The sequence below is a fragment of the Solanum verrucosum genome, unplaced genomic scaffold (assembly GCF_900185275.1).
Source record: "Solanum verrucosum unplaced genomic scaffold, falcon-dt-bn FXZP01000278.1, whole genome shotgun sequence".
NCBI lineage: Eukaryota > Viridiplantae > Streptophyta > Magnoliopsida > Solanales > Solanaceae > Solanum > Solanum verrucosum.
The window spans coordinates 366,989-391,857 of record NW_026020332.1 but is presented as its reverse complement, the minus strand read 5'-3'; the positions used below and the strand labels follow the sequence as shown (position 1 = coordinate 391,857).

General features: G+C 35.4%; 7 protein-coding genes and 1 pseudogene across 8 annotated transcripts in view; 5 read left to right on the top strand and 3 right to left on the bottom strand.

The window, feature by feature from the left end:
• The first annotated feature begins 613 nt into the window (after window positions 1-613).
• On the top strand, window positions 614-2,481 carry LOC125836644 (heat stress transcription factor A-4a-like). Of its 2 annotated transcripts, XM_049515842.1 has the most exons (3): window positions 614-741; window positions 875-1,122; window positions 1,228-2,481. In XM_049515842.1, the coding sequence occupies exons 2-3, from the start codon at window positions 907-909 to the stop codon at window positions 2,236-2,238; spliced, it is 1,227 nt and encodes a 408-aa protein (XP_049371799.1). In that variant the 5' UTR covers window positions 614-741; window positions 875-906; the 3' UTR covers window positions 2,239-2,481. The 2 variants fall into 2 exon arrangements, with proteins under 2 accessions (XP_049371799.1, XP_049371800.1); XM_049515843.1 differs by having other exon boundaries at window positions 729-1,122.
• A 2,027-nt stretch (window positions 2,482-4,508) lies between these two features.
• LOC125836637 (pentatricopeptide repeat-containing protein At4g18840) lies at window positions 4,509-6,280 on the top strand. The gene is made up of 2 exons (XM_049515835.1): window positions 4,509-6,195; window positions 6,253-6,280. Exon 1 carries the CDS (start codon window positions 4,566-4,568, stop codon window positions 6,174-6,176), a length of 1,611 nt encoding a protein of 536 aa, XP_049371792.1. The 5' UTR covers window positions 4,509-4,565; the 3' UTR covers window positions 6,177-6,195; window positions 6,253-6,280.
• A 150-nt stretch (window positions 6,281-6,430) lies between these two features.
• LOC125836645 (transcription repressor OFP5) lies at window positions 6,431-7,785 on the bottom strand. The gene has a single exon (XM_049515844.1). The coding sequence runs from the start codon at window positions 7,780-7,782 to the stop codon at window positions 6,565-6,567; it is 1,218 nt and encodes a 405-aa protein (XP_049371801.1). The 5' UTR covers window positions 7,783-7,785; the 3' UTR covers window positions 6,431-6,564.
• Window positions 7,786-10,630: 2,845 nt separating this feature from the next.
• LOC125836664 (uncharacterized) lies at window positions 10,631-13,994 on the top strand. The gene is made up of 4 exons (XM_049515868.1): window positions 10,631-10,912; window positions 12,479-13,068; window positions 13,156-13,671; window positions 13,782-13,994. The coding sequence occupies exons 1-4, from the start codon at window positions 10,636-10,638 to the stop codon at window positions 13,908-13,910; spliced, it is 1,512 nt and encodes a 503-aa protein (XP_049371825.1). The 5' UTR covers window positions 10,631-10,635; the 3' UTR covers window positions 13,911-13,994.
• Window positions 13,995-16,420: 2,426 nt separating this feature from the next.
• LOC125836638 (uncharacterized) lies at window positions 16,421-18,219 on the top strand (annotated as a pseudogene).
• LOC125836649 (probable WRKY transcription factor 65) overlaps window positions 17,389-24,869 on the bottom strand; it is a 212,052-nt gene continuing 204,571 nt past the window's right edge. The window contains exon 4 of the transcript XR_007443460.1: window positions 17,389-17,410. The gene's annotated coding sequence lies outside the window, so the exon portion shown is untranslated. The remainder of the gene's footprint in view (window positions 17,411-24,869) is intronic.
• On the top strand, window positions 19,299-20,808 carry LOC125836647 (heat stress transcription factor A-7a-like). Its single transcript, XM_049515847.1, has 2 exons — window positions 19,299-19,595; window positions 20,083-20,808. The coding sequence occupies exons 1-2, from the start codon at window positions 19,299-19,301 to the stop codon at window positions 20,806-20,808; spliced, it is 1,023 nt and encodes a 340-aa protein (XP_049371804.1).
• LOC125836630 (G-type lectin S-receptor-like serine/threonine-protein kinase SD2-5) lies at window positions 21,361-23,896 on the bottom strand. The gene has a single exon (XM_049515827.1). It carries the CDS (start codon window positions 23,894-23,896, stop codon window positions 21,395-21,397), a length of 2,502 nt encoding a protein of 833 aa, XP_049371784.1. The 3' UTR covers window positions 21,361-21,394.

Below are 24,869 nucleotides of genomic sequence, written 5' to 3'. Positions count from 1 at the left end.
CTGGGCGTCAGATTGAGTTTAGCTCTCTGATGGTGTATAATTGGATGCTTTTGCGTGAAGTTTGGTACACCCATGACTTTTTATTTTTATTTTAATAACGACTTTGATGTAATGGATTTGGAAAATTTATCTGATGGACTTTTCTTTGTTTTCTTATTTTTTCTTGTCCAATTTTGACTGTTGTTTAGTGTGAATGCAGGAAAAATTTGATCTTGATTGTGATTCTGGGATACAAATTGGAAAAAGGGCTAAATTTTTTTTGGAGGATAATGGGATTTTTGCATTTTTTAAGCTTTGGAAAATGTTTGGTTTCTGCAAATGATTGCGAAAGTGTTAGCTTTGGTTGGTTACAGGGTGGAAAAAGGTGTAGAGTTTCTTGAAATTGTGAGGTTGAGGTTCTGCTTATGTTGGGATTGACTTGTCAAGATTGCGGCTGACAATAGGAGTTTCTTTTGGGTTATATATTGGTTTGGGGTGAATACCTTCTGGAATGTTTGAGAAGATGCTTCTTTTTTTCCTTTTTCCTTTTTTTGTTTTAAAAAAAAATGATACATTTGAAGTTTCTTTTAGTTGACAATAGGAAGAAAGATATTCAGGAATGTTGAATTCTTGGAAACTCGGATATATAAGATACGAATCTGTTTTCACAATTGAGCAAGTAGTCTATAGTGTGGGGTTCTGGAAACAAGCATGTGCTTGTATTGATAGGGATCTGAAATTGTGAGAAGTTTGTGTGATCAGGTGAGATTTGCTTCAACCTGATTGTATCGCAAGGAGATCTAGCTCATCACGATCCTTACGAGGAGCTTACGTGTCTGGAGTGTGATAATAAGAAGTTTTGCTCTCAGTAGATGTTCTGTTTTGGTGATTTTAGTCTAGGGGTTGTGATTTTCGTTTAAACCTATCATGGATGAAGCTTCGTGCAGCACGAATGCACTGCCTCCTTTTCTTGCAAAGACATATGAAATGGTGGATGATCCATCCTGTGATGCAATTGTCTCCTGGAGTTCGAATAATAAAAGCTTCATTGTGTGGAATCCTCCAGATTTTGCAAGGGATTTGTTGCCTAGATACTTCAAGCACAATAATTTTTCCAGCTTTATCAGACAGCTAAACACTTATGTAAGTGAGTTAGTTCCCCTTACAGTTTTTAAATGGTTTTTTGTTTCTATCAGTTTTAGCTTACTTGTTAGTATTCACATTCATTTGGCCTCTTTTGTGCACCAGGGATTCAGGAAAATTGACCCTGAAAAATGGGAATTTGCAAATGAAGGTAATTTCATTAGAGGTCAGCCACACCTTTTGAAGAATATCCATAGACGTAAACCTGTTCACAGTCATTCTGCACAGAATCTTCATGGTCTGTCATCTCCATTAACTGAATCAGAAAGACACGGATACAAGGAAGATATTCAAAAGCTGATGCATGAGAATGGATCACTTCACTTGAATCTACAAAGACATAAGCAGGACCACCAAGGACTTGAATTGCAAATGCAGGTTTTAACTGAACGTGTTCAACATGCAGAACATCGTCAGAAGACCATGCTCTCTGCTTTAGCTCAAACCTTAGATAAACCAGTAATGGATTTGAGTCACATGCCACAACTTCAAGTGAATGACAGAAAAAGAAGGTTCCCAGGAAATAGCTGCCTTTATAATGAAAGTGACCTGGAGGATACGCGAGGGATATCATCTAGGGCTTTGAGTAGGGAAAATATGAACCCGTCCTCTCTTTTGATAATGAACACAGAACTGTTAGATCAATTGGAGTCTTCTTTGACTTTTTGGGAGGATGTGCTACAAGATGTTGATCAAGCTGGGATACGACAGAATTGTTCACTGGAGTTGGATGAATCTACAAGTTGTGCAGATAGTCCTGCTATATCTTACACACAACTAAATGTTGATGTTGGGCCTAAGACTTCTGGAATTGACATGAATTCTGAGCCTAATGCAAACACTACTCCTGAGATTGCTGAACCAGAAGACAAAGCAGCTGTAGCAGAGACGGCCACTAATGTCCCGACAGGGGTTAATGATTTATTTTGGGAACAGTTCCTAACTGAGAATCCTGGTTCAGTTGATGCTCCCGAAGTACAGTCGGAAAGGAAAGATATTGGCAGTAAAAAGAATGAAAGCAAACCAGTTGACAGTGGAAAATATTGGTGGAACATGAAGAGTGTAAATAGCCTGGCAGAACAGATGGGGCATCTTACTCCAGCAGAGAAAACTTAGTTTGGTAGGTTATATCACATAATCACAATGCTTTATTCATGTTGTTAGCCTTCTGGCTTGTTGTATATCTAGTGTACTAGTTTTTTTTTTTTAATCAGGGATTAGATGTACGTGTTGATGTATAAATTGATTTTGTTCTTGCTGTGCATTGCATGATATGAGGGAAATTGAGCTTCTGAAAATTCTTTGGCATAAGTTCCTTGTTTTATGCTGGTTTGTTCTTATTAGCCTTGCTCGTTGTACTTCCATTAGGCTACAATGATTTCTCTTTATTATTTGACTTAAAATCTCCTCATGTTTGCAGTCTTTTGTGCTTAACTGATTTTTGTCTTGTAAGATGCAGTGTCTCTTCTATCTAAAGTTTATTTTAAGAGACTCTGAAAGTATTTGGTCTACACTTAATTCTCCAATTGTCCTATATCATTGAATGCATATGCACTCTAAATCACAAAATTACTAAAATGCAGGCTTCTGTTTTGCCATTTCGTGGTAGTTGTATACTCTTTAGCTATAATTTTGCTTAGAGATGTTAGAGAGTTTTGTTTCTGTTCTCAAATGCACGTGGTTATACAATTATTGTTGAACTTCTACTAGCAGTTTCTCCTGGAAATAGGAAAAATATGATGCTGTTTAGAAAAGACAACTAATGCTATATTAGATACGTAAACGTTGGCTGGATTACCGATTCGTATTTGTATAGTGAAGGACAATGGTGTGTGGAAAATACACACTTCTCTTTCTTCTCCTTAATAAATCCCCTGCACTTTTCTATGCGTACACATTGTTGTAAGAGTGTCACTTGAGAGTGTAGAAATTATGTTGCTTGAAGCCTCACATATTCTGTAAGCTTATCTTTCCTCTGGGTTGAAGGCAAATGAATGTTGTGTCTGAAGCACAACAAGAGCAAGGCAAAATCAAAGGAAGAATATGGTGAAGTAAAGACATAATACAATTTGTCTTCCTTATCTTCTTTCATCATCTTAATAGAACCGTAGCTGTCAACACAAAACTTTAGAAGACAAATAGAAACATGCTTGCTTTTGATGTAGGACCAGAGAGGAAAAGAGGGAAAGGTAAGAGGGGAATATGTGTAGCAGATGTTTCCTGTATTGAGGTGGTGGAGGGTTCAAACTTCAAAGCATTTAAATCTGCTTTGTTCTATATCTAGGAATTCTGGGGCTTGTTTACCATTTTTTTTTTGATATATAATTGGGTGATGCCAAGCAATCTGTTTGACACAATTAACAATATGGTTTCTCTTTTTTCACCTTCCTCTTTGTTTTTCCGTTTCTTTTCACCACTTTAGTCCTTTATCCCCTGATTGTGTATATTGTGTTGCATAAAAGCTTTTTATGTGAAGAGGTGCAAGTTTTAAATCTCCATGTTATGTTGGTGTTTAGCAGGCTAGAGCGCCAAATGCCTCTCTTCTTTTCATTCCAATAAATGTTAAAAGTATTTTGTAGAGTCTGTTCTCTTTGACCCTGGCATTCTAAGTTGTTGTTTCCATGTGTGAAGGCATCTACGAGTTATTAAGTAAAAGGGCTTTGCAGATGTTGTCTTTGATATGTAGTTGAAAGTCTTGTTTTATTTCAACTAGATTGCACTTACATTTAACACTTCTGTTAAGAGGCATCTTATTCTCCCCGAAATTGCAGTGTTCTGTAATATTTATTAGAAAATTTTTCTTTTTCTTTTAAGCATGAAAATATGGGATTACGTCGGTGCTAAAGGCAGCCTGATATGTTGATCAGTAACTTGTCACTTTCTTTTTCACAGTGGAACAGTTTGTGCTCCAAAATAGCACAAAAAGACACAGGTTTGAAGACGTGGGGACTCCTCCTAGAGACTGTTCTTTGTTTGAGATCACTGTCTTGTGTTCCTGTTTAAAAGTAAGTATTGTCTTGTGGCTGTGGCCTGTGTAGACAACAAGTACTAAAGCCTACATGTCTGAAGTTGTGCAATATAATTTGAGTCAAAATCTTATCAGGCCAGAGAGTAAATTTGAAAATTTCAAAAAATGTATATATATTAGATGTTGAACCATGGGTGAAAAGGAAAGACAAAAGAAAGAAGCCACCCTCCGAAACCATTTTTTTTTAATTGTGTAAATATTTGTGGAGAACAAAATCAGAGTTAAAACTCGGACAATAAAACAGATAAAAGATATACTCTTTCTATTTCAATTTAATTGTCTGTAAGTTTTTCAGTTCCAATATTTTATGTGACAAGTTATCGACAAAATTTAAGTAACTAAACACATATTCATTACTTATATCAAGCAGAACAAATGCGGCTCCTAACAAGTAGTACCAAAACACAATACTCAAATGGCAGCAACTTCCCCAACACCATCAACCCTCTCCTCCTTCTTAGAAATGGCGAATTCCATCTCCGAACTCCACCAAGCTCACGCTGTCATGCTCAAAACTGGCCTCTTTCGTGATCCTTTTGCTGCTAGTCGCCTCTTGACTAAAGCCACTGTTCTTCCCATATCTTCCCCTGAAACCCTTTCATATGCACTCTCTGTTTTCACTCACATTGAAGAACCCAACTCATATATCTACAACACTATCATCCGTGCTTATTCCACTAGCCCCTTTCCACAACTTGCACTCATTATCTTCCTCAAAATGTTTAACTCTGTAAATAAAGTGTTCCCAGATAAGTACACTTTTACATTCATTGTAAAAGCTTGCGCTACTATGGAAAATGCTAAACAAGGTGAACAAGTTCATGGATTGGTGACAAAAATTGGACTTGAGGAAGATGTGTATATATACAACACTTTGGTTCATATGTATGCGAAATGTGGGTGTTTTGGAATTTCGCGTGGTATGATTGATGGGTTGATTGAAGATGATGTTATAGCGTGGAATGCATTGTTGAGTGTGTATGCGGAAAGGGGGTTGTTTGAATTGGCGCGTGAGTTGTTTGATGAAATGCCTGTGAAGAATGTGGAATCCTGGAATTTTTTGGTTTCTGGGTATGTGAATGTTGGGTTGGTGGATGAAGCAAGGAAGGTGTTTGATGAAATGTTGGTGAAAGATGTTGTGTCTTGGAATGTTATGATTACTGGCTATACTAAGGCTGATAAGTTTAATGAAGTTTTAACTCTTTTTGAGGATATGCTGAGAGCTAAAGTGAAGCCTGATGATTGTACACTTGTGAATGTGCTGTCTGCTTGTGCCGGTGTTGGATCTCTGAGCCAGGGAAAGTGGGTTCATGCATTTATCGAGAGAAATGGGATTGCGGTTCACAATTTTCTTGCTACTGCTCTTGTGGATATGTATTGCAAATGCGGATGTATTGAGAAAGGTTTAGAGGTGTTTAATGGTACTTTGAGAAAAGATATTAGCACTTGGAATGCAATGATTGCAGGGTTCAGCAACCATGGGTATTTGGATGATGCATTAAAGACCTTCAATGAGCTCATTGCTGATGGTATCAAGCCAAATGAAGTTACTTTTGTAAGTGTTTTGTCTACTTGCAGTCAAGGGGGCTTATTAAGCGAGGGACGCAGGATGTTTGAACTCATGATTAATGAGTACAGAATTCAGCCTACGCTTGTACATTATGGTTGTATGGTTGATTTACTTGGCCGGTTTGGATTATTAGAGGAGGCTGAAGAACTCGTAAGCAAATTGCCTGTGAAAGAGGCTCCTGCAATTTGGGAGTCCCTCTTGAGTGCTTCCAGAAGCCATAATGATGTCGAATTGGCAGAGCGCATCGCTACCAAACTTTTAGAGGTTGATCCTCGCGACAGTGCTGGTTATGTTCAACTATCAAATGTCCTTGCATCTATGGGGAGATGGGACGATGTGAGGGAAGTGCGGAGAAAGATGAGGAGCGAGGGGATAACTAAAGAGCCCGGTTGTAGTATGATTGAAGTTGATGGAGTTGTTCATGAGTTCTTGGCTGGTGAAGGGATAATATTGTAACAAGGACAAAATACTTCTTGTACAAGGCCATCAATCTAAATCAGTAATGGCTCTATACGCGCTGCTTCTACTACAGCCTGCAACTGACAGATGATCCAATCTGGCAAAAAATGGAGTTTGTCTTCTTTATGATAACCAAACTGTTGCTTATATTGGTAGAAATAGCTTTTTTTTGTAACAGAAGCAAACAGTTTGTTGTAAACTATAACAAGCAGCTATCGTAAACTTGTGCAAGATCCTAGAAGCAATGTCTGTAATTTAAATTGCTTCTTTCTTCATTTCAGTATCTAAGTACATAATAATTTAAAAACAATTAGCATACTCTTAACAGAGGGTAGTACCTACAAGTTATCTACATTTGGATTAAGAAATTCAAACTAAGCAATTATTACTCATCAGAACAACAGCATTTCTGTAATTCTGCTCCAATATTGACCTGGTTCAGCTCAAACCATACCTGTCGAAAGACTTTGATAATGATATCATGGTATTCATCACAGTTGAGTGTTAGATAACAAGCCAATAACTCTTCAAGCTCCTCTGAGCTTTTTATCCCTCTCTGTGTGATCATCTCAATCATCGAGTCTCTGAAGTCGCTGAAAGGGTCAAATGAACTCTTCATAATAGCATAGCTATCGAAAACTGTCCTGTCTCCTCTGAAACTCTCCTTTGTCTCGTGTCTCGTCTTCATCCTTGCTTTCTTCATGTCTTCAAGAGCTTTGATTCTGCATTCCATCTTGGCTGTTCGTGGTGAATATGCTCTGACTTTAATACCATGTTTTCTTCTTCTCTTCTGGTTTATGTACACTGATTTTCTCTGCTGACAACCACTTTTCTCTGACATTTCTTTGATCTCAAGGCATTCTGATTCAAATTCTTCTTCAGACAATGCATCAGCTTCTTCCTCTAGATTCAGAGATTTAAACATCATGCAGCTTTCTTCCATTGAATTCAGACTGGAATCCGTGTAAGACAAACTCCGCGTCTTTCTTGAATTATAGGCTGTTGGTTTCTCCTTTCCCCTTTTCATTACCTTCTCATTCTCGGGATCTATTTCAAATATATCTTTCTCTATCACTTCTGCTGCTATTTCTTCTCTAGCATTTTCCGCTATTCTCTCCTCCAATGCTTTTCTACTAAGCTTCCTCAACTTCTCATCTTTGACAGAATTCCTCTTTCTGTTGCTGAATTCTGCTTCATTCTTAGAATTCCACATCTTCTTAGGCTTTTCACTTATCTTTCTAGAAACCATATCATTAAACTTGTGATTCTCTTCTCCCAAACTACTCTTCGAATTCCAAGCTGAATCTTGATCACATTCATCATAAGAATCACACCAGAGTGGATTCTGAGGATGAGCGTCAAATCTGTCCTCACTAAAAGAAATCCTCCAATAAGGATCATCATCATAAAATCTTCCTTCTTTCAAACAAACATTCGTCCGTGAGGTATACGAAGCCAAATCCACCTTCCCTTTGTGCTTCATCTTTTCTCCTTCTTGATCCTCACTGCTACCATCCTTCTTTTGCTTGAATTTTGACAGCCAAGAAACAGGGAAAACATGAGTTATCAATGAAGATGAAGGTTTCTTTTTACCCCACTTCATCTTGGAACAGTTTACTAGTAGAGAATTGTGTTTCTTGGAAGGTAAAAATAAACAAAGAAAGAAGTGAAATAGAAGCAGTTATGGGGCAGTTAGGCTGTTAAATAGGTAAGTGGGATTCATGTTTGAGGAGTTGTCCACTTTTTTAGGTTGCTTTTATTTACTATTTAGTTCAAAAGAAAGGCCCGCCATTTAAAAAATCTTGTGACCACTTACCCACTTCTTCCCACTTTCTAAGTTTTGCAGAATTGCTGTTCTATTTTCAAGGGACCAAATTCACTTGGTCTCCTCACCTAAAGTCATGCAACTACTTTACGTTTGTCTTTTTTATTTTCTACCCTCGTACAATTTTACTTGCGATGTTTAAATTTTTTAAAATGTCACACAAGATGAGTTGTTTCTGAGCAACTAGACTTGCACCTATTCGCTTAATAGCAAATCATCTTTAATGATGAGATTGAATACCTAGATCGAATCAGGATTAGTAAGTTGTTTTTAGAGATATCACAAGCATTTCAAAATTGTAGTATTTAAAATTGAGTAAAAAAGTTAGTACTAGTTTGATGAAGGATGTAGGGACATATAGTAGGGCCCAAAAGTTTCTACTTTAGTTTTACCTTAAAACACGATTTAGCTTTGTCTTTTGTTTTTTAGATTGGATTCCTTCTTTTGCTTTTAGCTTTGTCTTTAGTAACTTCACCTTGACTTTGGCTAATACTAGAGATCTTTACATAGTGTGATTGATACTTCCATTATTTTGAGTTCAAGTAGCAAATTATGGGCCATAATTGTTTTGTCCTTTGAGAATGACATTGGCTTCAACAGGGCAGCCAAATATGTACTACTAATTGCTTTTCGTTTTGGCCCAATACCCAAGGTTCCTAAAGACTCTCCTAGATCTAAAAGGTTATAAGTTTTAATTCTTTACACAAACACATCTAGTAATTTTATTTGTATAATCATCTAATATCCCGAAATTCACTTGATTGATTAATTTAAATCTACATTTGTTAGGAACATTCTCTATCGGAAGTTTTTGGTATTTTCAAGGCTCCAACCTGAGACTTCTAATTAAAAATGGAAAAGAAATATCACTCATCCCGCCTTGAAGTTTTAATTTTAGTGAATAAATTCGATAAGAATGCACATAATTGATTAGTCGTTATGGGCTACGAAAACTGGCATACAAATATTCAATTAGTTCTTCATAAGTATTAAATTTATAGTTTATCAATTTAAAGGGAAAAATGACAAATATACCCTCGAACTATCGTAAATGATATACAAATACCCTCTGTTATACTTTTCGTTCATTAATGCCCCTGCCGTCCAAAAAACAGTGCACATCTGAGAGAAGGAGATTTTTCTTTAGGTTTTTGGATAGGCTATATGTGTGTGTGATGGGTGTATCAGGTGGGTTAAATGGGTAATGGGCAAGTATTTGAATTTTGGGTTAATTATTTGGTCAAACTGGGTTGATCCATAGGATTGTGCCACGTGTACCAAATAAGTATTCTATTATAGTGAGGGGTAAATGTGCACTACTTTTTGGACGACAGGACACTAATGAATGAAAAATATGACGGAGGATATTTATATACCATTTACCATAGTTCGGGAGTATATTTATCATTTTTTCCTTTAAATTGATAAACTATAAATTTAATGCTTATGAAGAACTAATTGATTATTTGTATGCCAGTTTTCGTAGCCCATAACGAATAATCAATTATGTGTATTCTCACAAAATGGTTTCTCTCTAACCTACCTTCTTGTGGGGTCTGTATTTGGTTTTAAGCATATGTAGTGTCAACAAAAATTAAAATGACTTTAATAGTATTTATTGGAAATGAATATTTGCCACTTGAAATCTTCAAAAGCATAATTCTTTTACTTCCCTCAAACATGATAAAAGGCATTACTTTAGTCTTTATGTTCAAGAATTAATACCAATTTTTCCTAGTCTCAAAGTTGTTGCACTAAAAAAAATTACTACTCATATTTTATTCCATTTCCTATTTGGACTTTGCACAAATTGTTCTTCCTAAAAAAAGAAAAAGAAGTTTCTTGAAATTGCTTTACATATATGGTTTAAAGTCCTTCCTTTTATTAACTTTATAATGGACAAGATTCCATTTTACATGTGATATAGGAAACAAAGTTCACTTTCATTTATTTCTTTTGAGTTGGCTACATGAATTTCAAAGTTTCAAAGGACATGAATACACATTGGAAAACAAGGCAATCAACATCTAGTTTGTTAGATGATGCTTGTTAAAAGTAATCATATAGTCATATTACATCATTCTTGTTGGGAGATATTTTGGTTAAAAGAACCTTTCTGATTGTGATTTTAAAATCAAATTTGAAACCTAACCAATTATAGGAACTTGGAGCAAGTGTCAACCACCAACCAGCTGCAAGGCATTACTCCCTCTGTCCAATTTTTCTGTGGCAAGATTTGGATTTTCGAGATCCAATCTTCTAAACTTCGACCGTGAATTCACATATAGACACTTCAACTATTTTGATTTATAAATTACAATAGTTATTTACTTAAAAAATTTAAAAGACATATAAGGAAATTCTGGTCAAAGAAAGACTTAGTTGAATTTCGAAGTTCAAATTTGGGAAAAGGTTAAAAATGATCAAACAGTCAACTATCAAATACTTAAAGAAACAATAAAGGGAGTTATATTTGGCCAATCTTTAAAGACCTGAGGATGTTATTAATCTATAAAAGAAAAATTGAGATATTTTAAGAAAAGAACATATATGTGAAGTCAGTCATCCACATATAAAATATACTATATAAATAGAGAGAGCTAGCATACACACAAGGCTAAAAAGCTAGGCATGGCTCAATTTAAAATTTCATTTTCTTGGTTCAATTTGCTTTCTCTTTTGCTAATCAATGTGTATGTTTGTGGGGTTTTCTCCTTAAGTCTTTATGGAAATGATGAATACATTTCAGCTGTTGGAGATTCAGGGATGAGACGCGACGGGCTAAGAGTGGCCATAGAGGCATGGAATCAATGCAATGAGGTTGGAGAAGAAGCCCCCAAAATGGGAAGCCCAAGGGCTGCTGATTGCTTTGATGTTCAAAACAAAGGCTCTTCTCAGCAACAACAGAGTGAGTTGAGCTTTTCTATTTTCTTGATTTTGTTATGTTTGAATGCATCGGTCGGTTCGGTTCGGTTATATGTATTATTTGTTCGGTTTTTAAATATGTTAACCAATAACAAATCAATAAGATATTTTTTATCGTTTTTTTATCATTATCAGTTCGGTTTTCGATTTACCCAATAAGAAAATGTCAGTAAAATATTAGATGACTTCTCACTTCTTTAAACGTTTTGATATAGTAAAATAAGAAAGATAATGAGAAATTGCATTAATAAGAGAAAATATTGTACGAAGGTAATAATTACACGTCACCGCCAAAACAAAGTATGAAATTTCTTATGTTAATCAAATTACAAACATTTACAAACTTGCAAAAGCTACAACCTACAATTACAAACTAAAACTAACATCAAATAGTCCAACAAGACTAAAACTAAAACTAAAATCAAATAACTACAATTGTGAACCCTTGCTTTAGTCTTTAGGTTTTGATTAAACAATAAATACTAGTATAGCGGCCAAGTGTGAAGTGGGTAGAGTACTAATAATTTGATATGATTATAGTGTCTAGTTATATATTAAATTATTAATATCTAATAGTAAATTATTAGCGTCTTATGGAGTTATCGTTTTACCCAATAACCCAATAGTAAGAACCGATATCGAACCAATAACCTAATAACTTTTTTTATAAACCCATTAAAAACCCAATAACCCATTAACAATAACCCAATAACATTTTTTCGGTTCGATTTTTGCACACCCCTATTGAAGGGTGTGTTTGGTATTTCCAAGGAAAATATTTTCCTAAAAATGTTTTCTTGGAAAACAAATAGATTTTTGACTTATTTTCTCATGTTTGGTTGGGGAGTAGAAAATATTTTCCGAAAAGTATTTTTTAATGTTTAATTTATGAATGAAAAATATTTTTGAGAAAATCTCTTTTATTTTTTACTAGAGAGTAGAAAATAATTATTGAAATTGAATTTTTTTTTTTCAAAAGCAAACTTTAAATTTTATTTTGTTGGGGGGGGGGGGGGGTTGTAGGAGGCTGGCCGGGGGAAAAATAAAAATTTGAAATTGAAAATATTTTTTAAAAACAAACTTTAAATATTTTTTTTGGGGGAGGGGGGAGGGGTGGCTGGTATGGGGTAGGAGTGAGGGTGGGGTAAACAAATAAAAAATTGAAGTTGAAAATATTTTTTTTAAACAAACTTAAATTATTAGTTTTTGGTGGGGGTAGGGGGTTGATGGGGGGTCGAGGTGGGATGGGGTAATAAAACAAAAAATTGAAATATTTTTTAAAAACAAACTATAATTTTTTAATTTTTTTTTTTTTAGGGGAGGGGGGGTTAGGGGTTGGCAGGGTAGGAGTGGGGTAAAAAATAAAAAATTGAAGTTGAAAATATTTTTTTAAAAATAAATTGTAATATGAAGTCATTTTTTTCTTAATTTTTGAGCAAAATGAGTTGATTTGAAAAACATTTTACCAACCAAACATGAAAAAATTTGAAAACATTTCAAACACACCCGAAATGGTTAATGTTTTTATATGAGAGAATTTGTTCTGCAGATCCAAACATGCTGCTACATAAAGTGACTGAGGAAGATAACAAGTTAGGCATAGGAAAATCATTTCCAGGACTGACGAAACCAGCGTTGAACAACGTAGACCTTTATGCAGCAGAGAAAGAGCTATACTTGGGATCAAAATGTCAAGTTGATGACAATCCAAATCCATGGCAATTCTGGATGATCATGCTTAAGAGTGGTAACATGGACACTCATGCTGGTAAATGCCCGAAAAACGGACACAAAATAGGTCCATTTGATCCTCCTAGCGAATTTCCTTGTTTTGGTAAAGGATGTATGAATCAGCCATTGATTTACCACAATTACACAACTTTACAAGGGACAACCCTTAAAGGAAGTTTTTATGGAACATGGGATTTGAATGCTGGTTCGAGCCGAGATAGTGCAAACATGAACACATCTTTCTATTCTGTAACATGGCAGAAAGAACTAGGTAAAGGAAGCTGGATTTTTCACCATGTTATAAGGACCTCAACAAAGTATCCTTGGTTAATGCTTTATTTAAGATCAGATGCCACTTCTGGTTTTTCTGGTGGATATCATTATCAAACTAGGGGCATGTCAAAAATTGTGAGTAAAAACATAAACTTCTTATTTTTTCGCGATTTTGTTCATTTTCTTGATTACCCTTTTGAAAAAGATTAAATTTTGATATAGATACCAGAATCACCAAATTTCAAGGTAAGATTCACATTGAATGTGACACAAGGTGGAGGTCCTCATAGCCAATTTTATCTAATGGACATGGGGAGTTATTGGAAGAACAACGGAAAACCATGTGATGGAAATGTGACTTCAGATGTCACAAGATATAGTGAGATGATCCTGAATCTAGAAACACCATCCTGGTGCAAACCAGATGACCCTAAATTGTGTCCTCCATACCACACATTTCCAAATGGAACAAAAGTTCATCGAACCGACAAATCTCGTTATCCCTATGAGGCTTACCATTTGCATTGTACACCAGGGAATGGGGAGCATGTTGAACAGCCTAGTGGACCATGTGATCCTTACAGTAATCCTCAACCTCAGGAGATTTTGCAGATTTTGCCACATCCTGTTTGGGGTGAATATGGTTATCCTACTAAGAAAGGACAAGGTTGGATTGGTGATCCAACAACTTGGGAGCTTGATGTTGGGAGGCTGTCACAATCCCTTTATTTTTACCAGGTTTGGATTAATTTAAGTTATATATACAAACCGTTAGATTGTATAAAGGCTCTTTACACTATCAATATAGTTTAACGCATGAAATTAATGATGCAACATATTTATTGCAGGATCCAGGCACTGCACCAGCAAAGAGGAAGTGGAGTTCAATTGATTTGGGAACTGAAATATTTAGAGACGCTAATCAAGTGGCAGAATGGACTGTTAGTAATTTTGACATTCTTGTACCCAAGAATTAGAAGTATTACATGTAAAAACAATATAAAAGAACACCAAAAAGGGTGTTTTCGAATTTGAGAAATAGAAAAAAAAATTCTCATGAATTATTTTCTTTCAATTCTTGAATATTTTGTTATTTGATTATTTTTTATTTTTGACTTAAAATGGAAATCGTTGAACCAACCATGTTACAACAAACTAATCAACTAAAAGTCAATCTTTAATAGAATTACTATATGAATATTTTGTTCCCTTTTGATACAAAAAAAGATGAAACAATTTTTGCTTTTCTTGATTTAAGACAATAAAATCAGTTTTTGTTTTTCTGTGTGTTTATCTCATTTGTATTGATTTCTTGAAATTTGACTTCTCCTTTGTTATTGTTTCGTGTTCCTATTTTTGTCGGTTAAGGACTTGAATTTTTAGCTTCATCTTTACTAGTTCAAAAACTATGACAGTGTAACTGCAATTTCTACTTCTGTTTCTGATATGTTATGTAATTTTCTCATTTTCTAGATCAACATCTATGTGGCTTCAATCTATAAATTCTAGACTGTAACACCCTTTTCGTATTAATTTAACGTTATGATTAGTATGCATCTGGTGTTATTGTGAATATGGTTTCGATTTGTTGGAAGCTTTGTCCTTTTTGATTTCGAAGTAACAATTTGGAATTTGATTTGATTAGAACAAATGTCAGCGTTTTAGGAAGGTCTGTTCTTACAAATGTGAGTATGGAAATCCATGGTTTCGGGCTGGGAAAAAGCACTGGCTGAAAAATATCAAAAGCAGGAATCAACTATCCAAGGAGATCGAACAATCCCCAACTAGGTTCACATAGTCCTCGTGTTGATCTGCTGAACAATAATCGTTGGAGAAGTTGAGGAATGATCACATAAGTCAGAGGATAGAACTTGTGAAGTTGAAAGATGGACAAGAAAACATGACATCTTTCTTTCCTAATTTGCTAGGCTGCGGAAAAGAAAAATAAATTAGGAATATTTCTTAAGATCATTGTAAATCTTAAGAAAAATACGAACACTTGTAGTAATTCTCATAGCTTGAGGTGTTGTTCTTAAGGATATTCCCATGATTCAACAAATTCTTCTAGTATAAAACTGGGAGCCATCAACTAACAAAGATTCTTCAATATAAAACCCAGCACAAGAATATTGGAGGAAGAATATGTATTCATCACTTTTTTCTCTTCTCCCTCAGTGAAGAAGGACATAGAAATATATATGCTAGAAAGATCTCTTCAAATCGTTAGACTTTAAGTTGCAATAGTAAAGTCCAATTAAGAGTGATTGATAGGAGCAATTAAAAGGTCAAAGAAACAGTCTTCTCATTAGTTACCCATTCAAAAATGATTAATTTGATGGAAACTAACGTTATACTTGGATTAAGAGTAATTGTTAATCAAAGGCTATTTATGGAGGGAAGATTTAGGACATAAAATAATTCCTCATTTTTCCATCAAATACAAAAATATGAATTCTAGTACATGTTTAAATTATGATCTTCTTATCAAATCGAAATTGCTACTTTGTCAGCAGGATGTAGAAGAGAAATGCTGATGATGTGAAAGTCCTGTATCCAAATGGACTCTTGTTATAAGAACTATTTAATGCCTATTCTATTTGCATAATTCACCTAGAAACTATACTGGATGTAGGAAGTTAACTTTGAAAAAATGCTTCATAATTGTAACTAATTAGAGTACAAAACATCTATTGAGTAACCTGTCTCTAAAAACTTTCACCGAGTCATGACATTAGAAGTTGCTTACTTTGATGCTTACAGATTTGTTATAGACAACAATTGTCATTTTTGTTTGTATTTACTCTGGAAATCACGCCATGCATGGTTCTTAATTAATTGCAGTATCTTACTATGTCACAGAAAAATAACACAAATGAAATAGCTATACAACAATGATGATCATAAGGGATCAGACAAGAAATAAGATTTTTTTTCTCTATTGATTCTTCATCAGGCTTAGAAATGCTTGCCTAGGTTCTGAAGGAATTGAAGGAAACAAGTTAATCGCAGTGTCTGCCACTCTTTTGATTGCTACAATTGTTTGTGAATTTGGAACACTATAGTCTATTGGGACATGACGAGACAGGACAAGCTCTTAACAAGACATGATAGGGAAAACCTTAAATAGGGGCAGAATGGGACAGGACAAGTGGTGGATTTTGAGTTAAAGTTAATAGGAATCACTGCTTACTTGTCATGTAAAATCATGGCCAAAGGGTATTTAGTTTAAAAAATAAAAGAGAAATTAATTTTAGTTGTGCTTTGCGTCCGCCCCGCTCCATTTACATTCCTACTTTTCGCCTCCCAATAATCAAAGAAAATTTAATGTCATTTAAGTTTGTTAACTTTAAATTAAATGTTTATGAAAATGTAATCTACAAAAGATTGAGATGTTTATTTAAAGAACATAAATGTGAAGTCATCCACATAAATAAAATATATATAAATAGAGATAGCTAGTGTACACACAAGGCTAGAAAACTTAGACATGGCTCAATTTAAAATTTCATTTCTTGGTTCAATTTGCTTTCTCTTTTGCTAATCAATGTGTAAGTTTCTGGGGTTTTCTCCTTAAGTCTTGATGGAAATGATCAGTACATTTCAGCTGTTGGGGATCCAGGGACGCGACGCGACGGACTAAGAGTGGCCATAGAGGCATGGAATCAATGCAATGAGGTTGGAGAGGAAGCCCACAAAATGGGATGCCCAAGAGCTGCTGATTGCTTTGATGTTCAAAACAAAGGCTCTTCTCAGCAACAACAGAGTGAGTTGAACTTTTCTGTTTTCTTGATTTTGTTATGTTTGTAATGGTTAATGTTTTTGTATGTGAGAATTTGTTCTGTCTGTGGTGCAGATCCAAATAGGCTGCTACATAAAGTGACTGAGAAAGATAACAAGTTAGGTATAGGAAAATCATTTCCAGGACTGACGAAACCCGCATTGCACAATGTAGACCTTTATGCAGCAGAGAAAGAACTATACTTAGGATCAAAATGTCAAGTTGATGACAAGCCAAATCCATGGCAATTCTGGATGATCAGGCTTAAGAGTGGTAACATGGATACTCATGCTGGTAAATGCCCGAAAAACGGACACAAAGTAGGTCCATTCGATCCTCCTAGCGAATTTCCATGTTTTGGCAAAGGATGTATGAATCAGCCATTGATTTACCACAATTACACAACTTTACAAGGGACAACCCTTAAAGGGGGTTTTCATGGAACATGGGATTTGAATGCTGGTTCGAGCCGAGATAGTGCAAACATGAACACCTCTTTATATTCTATACGATGGCAGAAAGAACTAGGTAAAAGCTGGATTTTTTCTCATGTTTTAAGGACCTCAACAAAGTATCCTTGGTTAATGCTTTACTTGAGATCAGATGCCACTTCTGGTTTTTCTGGTGGATACCATTATCAAACTAGGGGCATGTCAAAAATTGTGAGTAAAAACATAAACTTTTTTATTTTATTTTTTGCTATTTTGTTCATTTTCTTGATTACCATTTTGAAAAAGATTGAATTTTTATGCAGATAGCAGAATCACCAAATTTTAAGGTAAGATTCAGATTGAATGTGCTACAAGGTGGAGGTCCTAAAAGCCAATTTTATCTGATGGACATAGGGAGTTGTTGGAAGAACAATGGAAAACCTTGTGATGGAGATGTGACTTCAGATGTCACAAGATACAGTGAGATGATCCTGAATCCAGAAACACCATCCTGGTGCAACCCAGATGACTTTAAATTGTGTCCTCCATACCACACATTTCCAAATGGAACAAAAGTTCATCGAACCGACAAGTCTCATTATCCCTATGAGGCTTACCATATGTATTGTACACCAGGGAATGGGGAGCATGTTGAGCAGCCTAGTGTACCATGTGATCCTTATAGCAATCCTCAACCTCAGGAGATTTTGCAGATTTTGCCACATCCTGTTTGGGGTGAATATGGTTATCCTACTAAGAAAGGACAAGGTTGGATTGCTGATCCAACAACTTGGGAGCTTGATGTTGGGAGGATGTCACAATCCCTATATTTTTACTAGGTTTGAATCAATTTAAGTTATATATACAAACTGTTAGACATATAAAGACTTTTTACACTATCAGTATAGTTTAACGTGTGAAATTAATGACACAACGTGTTAATTGTAGGATCCAGGCACTGCACCAGCTAGGAGGAAGTGGAGTTCAATTGGTTTGGGAACTGAAATATTTAGAGATGCTAATCGAGTTGCAGAATGGACTGTTGGTGATTTTGACATTCTTGTACCCAAGAATTAGAAGTATTATATGTAAAAACAATAAAATAAAATAAAAAGAATTCCAAAAAGGGTGTGTTCGAATTTGAGAAATAGAAAAAAAAATTCTCATGAATTATTTTCTTTCAATTATTGAGTATTTTGTTATTTGATTATTTTATTTTTACTTAAAATGGAAATGGTTGAACCAACTATGTTACAACCAACTAATCAACTAAAAGTCAATCTTTAATAGAATTAAAATTGACTCTATGAATATTCTGTTCCCTTGTGATAAAAAAGAATATGAAACAATTTTTGTTTATCTTCCTATTTTCAAAAGGAATGATATATTAACATTAAGAGAGTGTAATAATTTATTTGTAACTAACAATGTGTCAACATTTATTTTAAAAATTCAACTTCAAAAAAGTGTGTTTATTTTATTATATTTTTGTCTAATTTTTTGTTTTATTGCAAAGAGGGGATGAAAAGAAGAAGAGAAGGGAAGGGGGTCTGCGAGAATAAAACTCACACTTATTGTGAGGAAAATAGAATAAATTTACTGTTTATACCAAATTAATAGATGTACGACACACTGTTTGTACATAAGTTTTTTTGTTTAATCAATAAATTTTTAATATATATTCTCACATCATTAATCACAGTAATTAATAGAATTGATGTAAACACTGAATGTCATACAATTTAGATTATCATTAAGTGACCATTTTTCAAATTGATTAGAGTAATAGTCAAATTTAGATTTTTAAAGTATAAATAATTAAAAAAATGTAGTAAAATAAATTAGTTAAAATTTAATTAATCTTTTCTTAAAAGAGCATAAAAGGCAACTGAACAAGTAAAAAAGGACGGAGGAGGTACAACTTAGAAGCAGCTGGCTGTTGTGTGTGACTTAGAGGAAGAGAAAAGAAAAAAACACCAATGGTCCTGATTCTAATGCAAACTTTCTGCATTTTGTACTTGAAAATATTTGATTTCATAATATATATGTAGTATGTTTTACACACTATATAACTTACAAACATGCATGATCAATTATTTCACTCACTTCCAAGTTTTCTCAAAAGGTTTCAAAGAAAATAATATCATCAATCAAGAATGGAGATCAACAATCAAGAAATTGGTGGAAAGGGAGGAGGAGGAAGAAGAAGAGGGGGAGGAGCTGTTGGTCGAGGTCGACCGAGGCTCACCGGATTACGAGGAAACTCTCCACCACCTTTTCTATTGAAGACATATGAAATGGTGGATGATCCTGAAACTGATCCCTTAGTACATTGGACTTCTAGCAAAACTACTTTTCTTATCACTGATCCTAACAAATTTTGTGTTGAAGTTCTTCCAAAGTACTTCAAACATAGCAATTTATCTAGCTTCATTTACCAGCTCAACAACTATGTAAGTAACATTCTCTGTGTTGTGTTCCTAGTTCTCGAAATTTCGTTCCCATCACTACTACTTCAACAGCTTTGACAGTGTTATAACATCAATCATCTTTTGTTTCCAATATGTTTCCTGAGTTTTTATCTCATTTGTATTGATTTCTTGAAATTTGACTTCTCCTTTAGTATTGTTTTCTGTTTTGTGTTCCTATTTCTGTTGGTTAATGACTCAAATTTTCAGTTTCATCTTTACTAGTTCAAAATCTGTGATAGTGTTACTGCAATTTCCACTTCTGTTTCTGATATGTTTTCTATGCTATTTTCTCATTTTCTAGCTCAACATCTGTGTAGCTTCAGTCTATAAATACTAGACAGTAACACCCTTTTTCGTCTTAATTTAACGTTCTGATCAGTATGCATCTTGGTGCTATTTGGTTTGTTTCCTTTTTTATTTGAAGTAATAATTTGGAACTTTGATTTGATAAGAACGGATGAATTTTCAGCGTTTTAGGAAGGTCTGTTCTTACAAATGTGAGTATGGAAATCCATGGTTTCGGGCTGGGAAAAAGCACTGGCTGAAAAATATCAAAAGCAGGATTCAACTATCCAAGGAGAACAACCCACAGCAAGGTTCACATAGTCCTCGTGTTGATCTGGTGAACAATAATCTGGAAGAGGAGCTGGAGAAGTTGAGGAATGATCACATTAGTCTGAGGGTAGAACTTCAGAAGTTGAAAGATGGACAAGAAAACATGAGATCTTTCTTTCCTATGTTGCTAGGATGCGGTAAGGAAAAAGAAATTAGGAATATTATGAAGTTACTTCTCGAGAAATCTGAAGTCAGAGGAGACTCTAGCAGCAATGACACCACAAGGAGGCCACGATTGGTGGAGTCACCAGATCGTGTGGCTGGCTCTGTCCAGGATGGGATCGGACAGACATCAAACTCTGCTGGTGGCTCCGTAAGTTCCAATGAAAAACAGAAAGAAGAAGCAACTGCTCAAAATGCTAAGAATCGTGAGTTTTGGGAGAAACTGTTTGAAGATGATTCAGAGTCTAAAAATGAAGGAGCAGAGGAATCTGAGCAGGAACTGAATCGTTCAAGGGCTATGGCAGAGATCGAGGAGATGGTGGAAAGCAAGATTGCTATGGAAAGAGAAGCTTTGATTGCAAAGGCTGCTGCTAGTTTAAATGATGAGACGGAGGCTTATCTTCAACTATGGACCTAGTATATTCTCTTTTTCCATCAAATACAAAAATATGAATTCTATTACATGTTTAAATTATGATCTTCTTATCAAATCAAAAATTGTTACTTCGTCTGCAGGATGGAGAAGAGAAATGCTGATGAACTACAGCTGATGTAAAGGTCCTGTCTCCAAATGTACTGTTCTTATAATCGTTCCAGCAACTATTTAATGTCTTTTCTGTTTGCATAATTTCACCTAGTCACTATACTGGATGTAGGAAGTTAACTTTGTAAAGCTTCATAATTGTAACTAATTAGAGTATCAAAACATCTATTGAGTAGCCTGTCTCTAAAAACTTTCACTGAGTCATGACACTGAAGTTGTTTACTTTGACGTTTATAGACAACAATTGAACTTAGGCATTCATTTTTGTTTGGATTTACACTGGAAATCATGCCATGGTTCTTAATTAATTGAAGTATCTTACTAAGTCACAGAAAAACAACACAAATGAAACCAATAAATAACTATACAACAATGATGATCATGGGATCAGACAAGAAATAGGATAAAGGAGGGGGGATTTTCTTTTTCTCTATTGACTCTTCATCATGCTTAGAAATGCTTACCTAGGTCCTGAAAGAATTGAAGGAAACAAGTTAGTCGTGGTGTCTGCCACTCTTTTGATTGCTGCAATTGTTTGTGAATTTGGAATGCTATAGTCTAAGTGAGATTCAATGTCCATTGTCCCCTCGATTACTTTAACCACCATTGACATGGAAGGCCTCAGAGTAAAATCATTTTGTAAGCACCAGACAGCAAGCTTCATCATACGGATGACTTCTGATGTATTGCATTGTGGATCATCGCTGTAGTTTCCCATCATATCGATAAGCTGATTGTTTTGGGCTTTCTCCATAAATAAGCTAAGCAAATGTGGATGTTCCAGTGAGTGTGCATAGTCCACATTCTTGCGTCCACAAAGGATCTCCATTGCAACAATTCCAAAGCTGTAGACATCTGCTTTTTCTGTAATGAATGCACTACACCATTCAGGAGCCAAGTATCCAGGGGTTCCCCTAATTCTGGTCACTATATGGCTCTGATCTTTATCCACCAACTTGGCAAGGCCAAAATCAGATACTTTTGCACAAAGATTGTCATCCAGCAGAATGTTCTGCGGCTTAACATCTAAGTGGACTATTCTTTGCGTACATTCTTCATGAAGATAAGCCAATCCTTTTGCTATATCATGGATGATTTTTCTTCTTATTTTCCAATCAAGGGTAAATTGAGTAGAGGTTGTGCCAAAAATCCATTTATCCAATGATCCATTACTCATGAAATCATAAACTAATATTGTGCGCTCTTTCTCAGCACAAACTCCAATTAGTCTAACCAGATTAACATGATGGATGCTTCCTATGGTCTGGACCTCTGCCAAGAATTCCTTCTTTCCTTGGCCAAAACCATCAAGAACCTTCACTGCTACTTTCTGACCATCTCGAAGAACTCCTTCATAAACTGAGCCGAAACCTCCCTGACCAAGCTTTTTCTGGAAATTCCCAGTTGCCATCTTCAGCTGTTCATAAGAAAATCTTAGAATGCTAGATATCTCCCCTGAGTAATCATCATTATTTTCTTGTAATGTGTGTTTTCTGTTGAAAGCAATCAAGATGCCAACAGTTAATGCTATCAGAAGAACTGTTCCACCAGTTAATCCAGCTATAATGCCAGTTCTTCTTGTAGCTGTAGACTTTCCTTTTTCTGCATCATTTGGTAATTTGATGAATGCAGATGACTCATAGACACTTCTTCCCTTTCCATCAATTATAAGTGACAGAACAGGAGAGGGTAAATAACAGTCACCACTTGAAAAGTTAGTGAAATACCGGAAGAGAACTACTTTACAAGAGCAGTTCTTCAAGCACAACTCTTGGCAACTTTCCTCATCTGTTCCTCTCAGAGCTGCTGCATCAGTGTCGACATAGTTAAAGTAATAGACATCCGAAGCACGGTCCATTCTGTGGGAGCGTTGTCCATCACATTCCACCGGACTAACCTCTACACATCCGTTGTTTTGTCGATCATTACTTTTTATTAATGGACCTGGACAAGAACAAATTCCATTTGAGCAAAGCTCCAAACTACCACAAGCTGTGGGGTAATCGCAAAGCCCAATGAAATCTGCCAAAAGATCGTTTGTCTGATCACTTCCCTCGGTGTAGGCTCGAAGATGTCCATCATAATCATATCTCAAATATTTCATCCTTGAAGGTCTTGAGAAGACAGCATTTGGCTCATTCGGCTCGGTTGAAGATATGTACAAGGCAAAAGTACCATTCACTGCTTTGACATAACTTTCATCAAAGCTATCCCTTTCTCCACTGACCAAAAACTTAAAATACATCTGTGGCTTGTCTGATATGTAAAATGCAAACAAGCCTTGATTGGTTACAGAGATATAGTAGTTACCTTCACTCCAATTGGACGAAGAAACTCTAGCCGCAAGTCTTTGACCAGACCTTAATTTCTGGCCTGGAAGCAATGCATCTGTTGGATAATCAAAAGACTGCCAGACAGTCTGATTATACATGTCATGAAGCACAAGGTTCCCAGTCTCCATCATCTTAATGCCCGAAACAAACTTATTCGCGGTGCCTGTAGACCATACAAGAGTTCCATCCACATCTTTTAACACTAAATCTCCATCTTGCAACAATTGCAACGTTCCATTTTCATGAATTGGATGGTTTCTGTTTGCAAACCAGACCAGCTCAAGGTCAGTCCAGCGCTGAGCTCCTAGAAAGTCCTGACGAAGACGTATAATTCCAATGGAAAACACAAAGGAATCATCCTCTCCATTTGAAGCAAAACCACAAGCATATCCCATGTCCTTTTCTATCTCTTTGAGCATCAGAATTCGCATGAAAGGTCCAGATGATTGATTGAATGAGTAAAAAGGCCATGTCAAGGGCTTTGTAACATTGATAGACGAGACATTATTGTTTATCCATGTTGTGGGTAATTTCACCGTGTGATAATCAGGAAATTGAGCCAAAGTAAGGTACCCAAGGAGCACAATGATCAAAAGCGTCAACGAATGTTTGACATAGGGTAAAGCCATGATTCTGTTTAGACAAAAAAACTAAAATGTTCTTTGACCAAAAAACATATTAAAAGGGAAAAGAATTCTTCTACATACAAATAGCTCAAACCTCTAATTTATATCAATGACTTGACGATCATTGAAATGAATCTATTCCCATCTGCTTAACTACTTGTCTAGATAGGGTGAAGATGATTTGAAGCTGATGTTGTATTTTCTTCTCTTTTTTCTATGCTTGGAGAACTTTGGATATGGTATTTACCTACTTTTCAAATAAAAAATATTGCATTTGCCTAGCATGTTCTATGTGGACAATTTCATCTTGCATGGAAAGAAAAGTACATTTGAAATTTGAATTAAGTTAAATGTTATCCCTTTGTTCTTGTTGTTCATGTTTAACATAGGACTTTTCTTCTCCTTACTAAGATTGACGACGACTGGGACTTTGCCTAACTCTGGTAAAGAACTCTAACAAAATCATGAGTACAAGAAGAAACTGTGGGGTCCATCCCATGAGTTTTTGGGTCAACAATTGCGGTTGCAATTGTTGTAAAGAAAACGCAGCTGAATTTGTTTGTCAACAATAGCTGCAAACCTTTTTCTTTTGTCAACAAAGTTTGCAGCAATGCAAATTTTCGGTGGCATGATTTTTGAGTAGTGCAATGCAATTGCATCTATAAAAGGAGCTCTTCAGCTCCTCATTTGATACACCAATTCACACAGAAAGAAAAATATAGAGAGCTGTGAGGTTTCAATAGACTATACAAGAAAAATAGTTTGTTAAAAAAAATAGAGTGTGAGCGATATTTTAGTAAGGTGGAAATCAAAAGACTGTCATTCCTTTTGAGTGTGTAGTAGTCACTTTGAGTATTGTATTCGTGGCTACACGGTGTAAAATTCCTTACTATAGTGATATCAGTTGCTCCTCTTAGCCCGTGGTTTTTCCTTTATTTAGAAGGGTTTCCACGTAAAATTCTTGGTGTCATTATTT